This window comes from Sitodiplosis mosellana, unplaced genomic scaffold (assembly GCF_009176505.1).
Source record: "Sitodiplosis mosellana isolate CC-2019 unplaced genomic scaffold, AAFC_SMos_1.0 Smas_scaffold_1, whole genome shotgun sequence".
NCBI classification, from domain to species: domain Eukaryota; kingdom Metazoa; phylum Arthropoda; class Insecta; order Diptera; family Cecidomyiidae; genus Sitodiplosis; species Sitodiplosis mosellana.
Genome location: NW_022595244.1, coordinates 5508523 through 5516425, shown reverse-complemented (window position 1 = coordinate 5516425; position 7903 = coordinate 5508523). Strand labels below are relative to the sequence as shown.

The window sequence follows — 7903 nt, the reverse complement described above, 5'->3', positions numbered from 1 at the left end:
ATCGAATGGGCTTTGATGAGATATAAAAAGGTAATGAGATAAAGGAAGATCAAAGGTAACGTATAAACTTCATGGGTAAGGCAACGTTGGAATCTTCTAATTCTGCTGGGTTTCATGAAACCCTTTGTCAAGCACGGTCCCAATTTCGAAGAATTTTCCTGACGTTTTAAATTCAAAATCAACTCAATTTTGAAAATTGAATTAAGTTCAGAATTTGAATGCTATCAGATAATGCTGTTTACTTGGCTCGAAACGCAAGAATCAAAAATTCAAATCAAAATATCCTCTTCATTCGCTGAGTTTAGCAAGTAGCTCAAATTGAGCGCCGATTTGCTCACAAACAAAATGACGTCTCACATGACATTTCCAAACAGAAAACAGATTGCACTGAGCTGTCAAACGGAGAGTTTCTATCGTGAAGAAAAACTTTTGTTCAGTCAATCACCATGGGAAAGTTCCAAAATCTTGAATTAAGCGAGGCGCAACGCCGCATTGAGCAGCTCAAATACCAACGACGCATGGATTTGCGTGCACAGTTTTGGAAAAACATGACCGATCCAAACAGACACGGTGCAGGCGAAGGTGGTGTCCTGGTAAGTTTTCACAATATTCAATTCGACGTATACATAACCTCACGACTTGTTTTGTGCCTGTGTTATGTCATCAAATCATTTGTAAATATGCCTTGTCCAGCGACGATGAACGAGTATTTTCCATTTAATTGAAGCGGATTGCAGATAAAATGTGTTGCATAATTGATTTTTTTCGATTTTTTCACAGTTTGATCCAGCTTTGGCTCGTTTCCAAGCAATGAGAGTTTCACATGCAGAGCATTTCCGACCAACTGGCAAAGCAGCTTTCTGGGGGTTTGCATTGCTTGTCGGACCAATGTGCATCCTATACAAACTTGTCCGACGAGAGCGTGATGCAAGGGAATTGAAATACCGTAACGGAGAAGTATCCTATGCAGAACGCGAATTCAAATTCGTCTAAATCCAAATCCAAATGCATTGTTAACCTTTATTTTGTCGTTTGTCAACAATACTACGGCAACCAATGACATTTCGAGGCGTAGTTTATAAAGAAAATTTAATAATACCAACATAAAAATCTAATAAAACAATTGATAAAGAAAAGACCAAATGTGTTTAGCTTAAATTAATGTTTATTTCATGATTTAGTATTTAGTTTTATTATTTCTCCTCCAGTTGACGATCTCTGGAAATGACATGGTCTTCAAATTTTACCATATAGGTCGTTCCCTTATGCCAATGTGCTGTCACTTTGCAAGGCTGTAGAAGAGAAATGATCCGATTAATATGAATATTTATATGGAGCATCACTTGGCGCCATGAATTCACTGACCAGAGCCTCAGTTGAATAAATTTTCCAATTACAACAAACCTAATGACTTCTTAAAACGTTGATCAATACTTACAAATCCACAATTACTGAGTACCGCTTCGATTATCCCAGCTGAGAATGTTGCACAGTTTAATGAGCCCTTATCTTTCGGTACACTGATGAATTTATTCACCAGTGGATCTTTTTCAATGATATAATACGTTCGATCATCGTCATTTGCATGCTCCAGTTTTTCAGCTTCTTTGCCAAAGAGACTTTTCCACAGAGTTGTTTTAATGAACAGCAACATGTTGATTAGTTTCGTTTCACGTTTGGAATTCCGTTCTCGAACAAAATACAGATCAATCACACGGGTTCCGACATCTCTACCCAAGTCATGAAGCCTATATTTCAGAGAAATTCGTCGTAAATATCGCTTTGGCCCACTAAATTTTACCGTCTTGAGGAAGAAAAGTTACCTGTTCTGCATTTCTGGAACAGTCAACACTCGACTTTGACAGTATTGCACGAGTTCGGAAAACAACAGTGCAAAACTGCTCAATGAAACTTCACCTTTGCCTCGGCTCAATGGCTTGTCCAAGATGCTAGTTCGTGGTCGTGTTAGTGACATGATTTCTGTTTTGTGAATTTTCTCAACAAATCTAGTATTTGTTGTGTGCAACACGAATGGAAACGTACTTTGACTTGAATTGAAAACCAAAAAACTTATTGGAATATTGATTAAATGCACAATAGAAGGAGGATTTCAGTCAGTTTTCATCCACCTCAACAAAACTAATCAAAATTATGTTGATATGTTGTGTCATTGGCAAATCTACGGTATCGACGTCAAAATATCCCACATTTGACATTTCCACTCAAAATGACATTTGAATCAATTCAACGCTTGATTATTGATGCCGGCTCATTGCGAAATTGAACCAAACAAAAGAAGCACGCAATTTGACCGAGTTCCACTTAAAACGAATGTAATTCAAAGGATTGTGAGGAAAATATAAAAATTTAACATGAAGTAAGTTGATTTTAGGTAATTTTTTTGGATTGAATTAAATGAAATTTGCATGATATTTTTTTTTTAAAAAGGCTCAGCGTGGATGGTTTATTGGTGTACTTTCCGTATGAGTATATCTATCCCGAGCAATATGAGTATATGCTGGAGCTCAAGCGAACTCTTGACGCAAAGGTAATGTCACTATAAAATGAGAAAGAAAGAAAGTTTTTTTTTTCAATGGAAAACTAAAAATGACTTGATTGGCAGGGTCATTGTTTACTGGAGATGCCTTCAGGGACTGGCAAAACTGCCACTTTGCTGTCATTCATTGTTGCGTACATGATGGAAAACCCAAACATCATCCGAAAACTGGTTTACTGTTCGCGTACCGTGCCCGAAATTGAGAAAGTAATCGCCGAATTGAAAACATTGATGGAATATTACGAGAAAAATTCAACGATACAGCCAAATATGACCGGTTTAGTGCTGAGCTCACGTAAAAACATGTGTATTCATCCCGATGTGAGCAAAGAACGTGAAGGAAAATCTGTCGATGGCAAATGCTATGGACTGACAGCTGGTCATGTACGTGAACGGGCCAAACGTGATGATACAGTGCCAGTTTGTCAATATTACGAAGGTTTTGATATTGAAGGGCGCGAATCGGTTTTGCCGGTTGGCATTTACAATTTGGATGATCTGAAACAGTATGGTCGTGATCGAAATTGGTGTCCATACTTTACCGCTCGTTATGCCATCAACAATGCACACATCATCGTTTACAGTTACCATTATTTGCTAGATCCGAAAATTGCCGAAGTCGTTTCAAAGCAGCTTTCGCGTCAAGTGGTCGTGGTATTCGATGAAGCTCACAATATCGGTAGGTGACTTGTGATATTGAAGAGATTATATTCAGACTACTTCGAGTTTTTGAGCAGTGAATAATAGACAAAGCGTGATTTTTTCAATTGTTTCTTTCTAATTTCGTAGACAATGTTTGTATCGACTCCATGAGTGTTAAAATTAATCGCAGAACCATCGAACGTGGTACGACTGCGTTGGGAAAATTGGAAGCATATGTCAAAGAGTAAGTAAAATCGACTCCAATTTTGGGAATGTAGAAGAAAAATGCGTATGAAAGAAATACGTCCTCAAAATTGCATCAAGCATTGTACTTACCTCAGTTGATTAACCAATCCGTATCTAAATAACTTTCAACTGGTTTATAATTCAGATTCAAAGAAGAAGACGAGAATCAATTACAAAGAGAGTACGAAATGATGTTGGAAGGTCTACGAAAAGCGAGCGAACAAAATGACGCTGACATGTTTTTGGCGAACCCAATTCTCCCGGATGATGTGCTAAAAGGTACTTTACATCATTCTTGAATATCAAACGTTTTTTTTTCCTTAATATTTTGGTTCAAATTTGATTTCATTCACTAGGAGCTGTTCCCGGTAATATAAGAACTGCAGATCACTTCTTGAGCTTTATGAAGCGATTGATTGAATACATAAAAACAAGACTGCGCGTACAGCACGTGGTCCAAGAAACTCCCGCTCGATTCCTCAAAGACATTCAACAGAAAGTGTGTATCGAACGAAAGCCACTCAGATTTTGTGCTGAACGTTTGGCATCACTGATGCGAACATTAGAAATCACCGACATGACTGATTATGGTGGATTGGTTGTTGTAAGTAGAATTCCCTCCTTTCAACTTTCATCTCGAAATTTCAATTTAAAATTGACCTTAAACATCCATACTTTCAATTAGATTTCCCATTTCGCCACATTGATTTCAACATACACAAAAGGATTCACAATTATCGTAGAGCCATTCGACGATAAAACGCCAACCGTTATCAATCCAATTTTGCACTTCAGTTGCCTGGATTCGTCGATTGCCATGAAACCGATTTTCCAACGATTTCAAAGTGTTGTTATCACATCTGGTACATTGTCACCCATCGATATGTATCCAAAGATTCTCGACTTTCAGCCGGTTCTGATGAGTTCATTCACAATGACACTTGCTCGACCATGTTTGCTACCGATGATTGTATCAAAAGGAAATGATCAAGTGGCGATATCATCAAGATTTGAAACGCGTGAAGACACGGCCGTCATCAGAAATTATGGGCAACTTTTAGTGGAAACAGCACGTGTAGTCCCAGATGGAGTTGTCTGTTTCTTCACATCGTATTTGTACTTGGAATCAGTGGTGGCTTCGTGGTACGATCAGGGAATCGTTGACCAACTTCTGAAGCATAAATTGTTATTCATCGAAACTCAAGACAATGCAGAGACGTCATATGCATTAATGAATTATGTGAAAGCATGTGATTGTGGCAGAGGTGCCATATTGTTGGCTGTTGCACGAGGAAAAGTGTCCGAAGGAGTGGATTTCGATCATCATTACGGAAGAGCTGTACTCATGTTTGGCATTCCATACGTTTACACACAATCGAGAATATTGAAGGCACGTTTGGACTACCTGCGAGATCAATTCCAAATTCGTGAAAATGATTTTCTTACATTCGATGCCATGCGGCATGCAGCTCAGTGTGTGGGTCGTGCCATTCGGTTAGTATTTTTTTTTAGATTTTCATCGAAAAAATACGTTCATTTCAATGGATTCAATGAGTTAGTTCTGAGTTTTGGTAGACACCTTTATAAATTTTAAATCCCTCTTCCAATTTACAGTGGTAAAACCGATTACGGTATTATGATATTCGCCGATAAGCGATTCTCTCGCCAGGACAAACGATCTCGTTTACCGAAATGGATTCAAGAGCATCTAACCGACAACTATGTCAATTTAAGTACGGAAGAAGCGATGCAAACGGCCAGAAGATGGTTGCGTCAAATGGCGCAGCCATTTTCACGTGAAGATCAACTGGGTGTTTCACTGTTAACACTGCAACAACTTGAGGCGATGGAACGTGAAAAGGCCAAAAACAAAAATATCGAAGGCAATGATTCTGACAAAGCAAATAATGGCAAAGAAGGCAACGGCAAAAATCATGACGATGATGACTACGATGATGATGCCGAAATGATGGAAGTTTAAGACCCATCTGAACACATGTGTTACTCTTTCGAAATAAAAATATTTTATTGTCGTTTCTAATCAATATGCTTTTCTTTTATTAAAAATACCTTTCTTTTCAATAGTCTTTTCCCAACTGATTCAGTTTCTTCTTTCGATAAAACTCCATCAAGTTCACGATTTTTGTATAGAATACTAAAGATTTTTCATAGTTTTTCAGTGTGCTCCATTTGCTTTCTTCAAGGATTATTGACGATATACCCCTGCGTTCCAGATGGCGACTTTGCTTTTTCGCATATCTCATCTTATTTCGGTCTTCCCATTTGCCACTTTCGTCTTCTATGACAATTACACCGATCCTAATTGATGAAATGCATTTTTTTAGTTCAATTTTCGACATTTTCATATTTCAAACTAATGAAATGGGTTTCGCTCAACTGAAAAAAAATTGTACTTACAGCAATTCATTATTCTCCTTACGCCGCACTGATGGCGCTTGAGTGAATGGAAGAAAATCTCCGGACTTTAAATCCATTTTCAAGAGATATGGAATCGTCGATTTACTGTCGATGCGAACATTTGGCCAGATTTTATCGATACCAAACATGCCTTTTAAATCATCATAAAGTGGTGGCTCGCCATCAGTGTCATCACTACTTGAGCTCTCATCATCTGAATCATTACTGGACTCACTCGATGATACATCTTCACGTTCTAGAATTTCTGTTAGTTTATCCAATTTGACGGGGTCATAGCTTTTTTGCTTTTGAAGGTGTTTCGAATTCAAAATATTTCGAATCAGCCGAGTATCGCAATAGCCGAGTTTTTCTAGGTATAAAGCGAATTGAGCCCAATCAAAATTGCCAAAACTAGTCAAATAGATACTGAATTTGAATGTTTTTAATGCTTCAATGATCGTTTTATTCCAATTCGCTGGTTTGTAGTCGGCTTTGACACATGCAGTACAAATTATTATGTAATCCACCACGGTCAAATCTCGCATATCGTCTTTTATCTCGAAAAACTTTGATAAATGCTCGATTAGATCCACACTTACGAAACCCTGGGATGAAAATTGAATTGAGTTTAAAAAATCGATGCAAAAAATTGACTTCTTTCTTTCAACAAGCCACGATTCAAACTTACAATTCGGTTGAAGCTATTTTGAACGCTGAACGATATCTTCTTTTCATTCTGTTGAGTAACGATTTTAATACAGTGACGAATGAACTCCGAATCTTTGAAAATCTCTTTGTCAATTGTGTGACTTTTGGCGGCTAATACTTTCAATAGCACCTGCACTTCGTTTGCAGTTACGGGCGATTGATACCACAGCCCGATCACTTTGTGAAACAATTTCTCAACATGTTCATTCAACTTGCCTAAATTCGATAGAAATATCACCACAGATGTTAGATCCATAACAGTGAACTTATCTTCGTCGACTAAAAGCAATGACGTCGTCAAACTGTTTACAATTTTTGATGGTATAATTTCCGAATTGTTTTCACAATATGCCACAATTTTCATAATTTCTTCAAATTCTTTCATTTCGGCTAGCTCATCCTCGACTTTTGACAGGAACATTGTTTGCAGTGTCAGTCGGAGGATGTTGTAATTTTTGCTCAATTCCGTTACATTGTAGTACTTGTTCAATATAAAATCCACAAACATTATTTGGTCGAATGGTATATACGAGACACGCTTAAGTAGGGCATCAACGATGATATTGCCTAATTTATCGAACATGACTGGTTTCGATGGAATTACAGCAATGAAAACATTTTTCAATTCCTTTGTATTAAGTTGCGGCGATAATATTTCGGTGGCCTCACGAAAAACCGCAAACTTCGGATGTTTTTTCATATCATTCGTGATTAAGTAGTTCCCTTTGATTCTATCGTAAAATTCAACCAACGCTTGAAGACTGACATTCTTTGGATCTGATGGCAACGAATTGAATAATTCAACTAAAGATGCATTTTTGTCGGAGCGGGAGTATTTGGAATCAACACTCTTTTCGGGGATAAATGTTGCCGGTTCAGATGAATCTTCAGGCTCGTCTTCGATTGGCTCAAGCACCGGTATGGACGAATCTTAAATGTGAACGCATTTTAATGAACATTAAAACTGCCTTGAGATCAGAAACATGCAATAGATTTTTAAATACCATCCGATTTGCTGGAACATAGTCGCACCGCCGAATACTGTGCATGTCGCAGGGTGTTTAAATGAGACAATCTACTTAAAAACCGTATCATTTTTTTTCAAACAAAATTTACTGTTGGAAAACGGAGGTTTGAGGAAAAATCAGGTACGAAAACTAAACTAAAACAATGTTTCAATTTTTCAACGTTAACCTAAAACTGATTGAACCAATTGCACAATTCATTTCAAGAATAACCCATTTGACAGTTCAGCTGTCAAATGGCTAAGCACGTGCTGTCATTTGGACTGTCATCCGCAACATTTAAATCATTTTGAGCATGAATTTTTCC

At 37.7% G+C, this 7903-nt stretch overlaps 4 protein-coding genes across 4 annotated transcripts; 2 read left to right on the top strand and 2 right to left on the bottom strand.

Moving 5' to 3' along the window:
- Positions 1 to 367: 367 nt before the first annotated feature.
- On the top strand, positions 368 to 1136 carry LOC129574706 (NADH dehydrogenase [ubiquinone] 1 beta subcomplex subunit 4). Its single transcript, XM_055457079.1, has 2 exons — positions 368 to 593; positions 781 to 1136. The coding sequence occupies exons 1-2, from the start codon at positions 447 to 449 to the stop codon at positions 991 to 993; spliced, it is 360 nt and encodes a 119-aa protein (XP_055313054.1). The 5' UTR covers positions 368 to 446; the 3' UTR covers positions 994 to 1136.
- An 11-nt stretch (positions 1137 to 1147) lies between these two features.
- LOC129574696 (trafficking protein particle complex subunit 5) lies at positions 1148 to 2170 on the bottom strand. The gene is made up of 3 exons (XM_055457067.1): positions 1824 to 2170; positions 1439 to 1748; positions 1148 to 1292 (listed from the first exon to the last, which is right to left on the bottom strand). The coding sequence occupies exons 1-3, from the start codon at positions 1973 to 1975 to the stop codon at positions 1194 to 1196; spliced, it is 561 nt and encodes a 186-aa protein (XP_055313042.1). The 5' UTR covers positions 1976 to 2170; the 3' UTR covers positions 1148 to 1193.
- Positions 2171 to 2225: 55 nt separating this feature from the next.
- Positions 2226 to 5490, top strand: LOC129574685 (general transcription and DNA repair factor IIH helicase subunit XPD). Its single transcript, XM_055457042.1, has 8 exons — positions 2226 to 2377; positions 2449 to 2548; positions 2624 to 3236; positions 3347 to 3443; positions 3591 to 3724; positions 3802 to 4049; positions 4131 to 4939; positions 5060 to 5490. The coding sequence occupies exons 1-8, from the start codon at positions 2373 to 2375 to the stop codon at positions 5424 to 5426; spliced, it is 2373 nt and encodes a 790-aa protein (XP_055313017.1). The 5' UTR covers positions 2226 to 2372; the 3' UTR covers positions 5427 to 5490.
- Positions 5469 to 7844, bottom strand: LOC129574689 (uncharacterized). Its single transcript, XM_055457055.1, has 4 exons — positions 7576 to 7844; positions 6552 to 7501; positions 5864 to 6468; positions 5469 to 5764 (listed from the first exon to the last, which is right to left on the bottom strand). The coding sequence occupies exons 1-4, from the start codon at positions 7664 to 7666 to the stop codon at positions 5524 to 5526; spliced, it is 1887 nt and encodes a 628-aa protein (XP_055313030.1). The 5' UTR covers positions 7667 to 7844; the 3' UTR covers positions 5469 to 5523.
- Positions 7845 to 7903: the final 59 nt, after the last annotated feature.

Excerpts from the sequence above, each read along its gene's own strand:
- LOC129574689 (XM_055457055.1), bottom strand. The coding sequence starts at position 7,666 with ATGATACGGTTTTTAAGTAGATTGTCTCATTTAAACACCCTGCGACAT. Across the intron at positions 7,502-7,575 it reads ATGTTCCAGCAAATCGGATG|ATTCGTCCATACCGGTGCTT; the intron begins GTATTTAAAAAT and ends TTCACATTTAAG. Across the intron at positions 5,765-5,863 it reads AAGGAGAATAATGAATTGCT|GATCGGTGTAATTGTCATAG; the intron begins GTAAGTACAATT and ends TTCATCAATTAG.
- LOC129574685 (XM_055457042.1), top strand. Across the intron at positions 2,549-2,623 it reads AGCGAACTCTTGACGCAAAG|GGTCATTGTTTACTGGAGAT; the intron begins GTAATGTCACTA and ends CTTGATTGGCAG. Across the intron at positions 3,237-3,346 it reads CGATGAAGCTCACAATATCG|ACAATGTTTGTATCGACTCC; the intron begins GTAGGTGACTTG and ends CTAATTTCGTAG.
- LOC129574706 (XM_055457079.1), top strand. The coding sequence starts at position 447 with ATGGGAAAGTTCCAAAATCTTGAATTAAGCGAGGCGCAACGCCGCATT. Across the intron at positions 594-780 it reads CAGGCGAAGGTGGTGTCCTG|TTTGATCCAGCTTTGGCTCG; the intron begins GTAAGTTTTCAC and ends ATTTTTTCACAG.
- LOC129574696 (XM_055457067.1), bottom strand. The coding sequence starts at position 1,975 with ATGTCACTAACACGACCACGAACTAGCATCTTGGACAAGCCATTGAGC. Across the intron at positions 1,749-1,823 it reads GTTCCAGAAATGCAGAACAG|GCTTCATGACTTGGGTAGAG; the intron begins GTAACTTTTCTT and ends TCTGAAATATAG. Across the intron at positions 1,293-1,438 it reads TACTCAGTAATTGTGGATTT|CCTTGCAAAGTGACAGCACA; the intron begins GTAAGTATTGAT and ends TCTCTTCTACAG.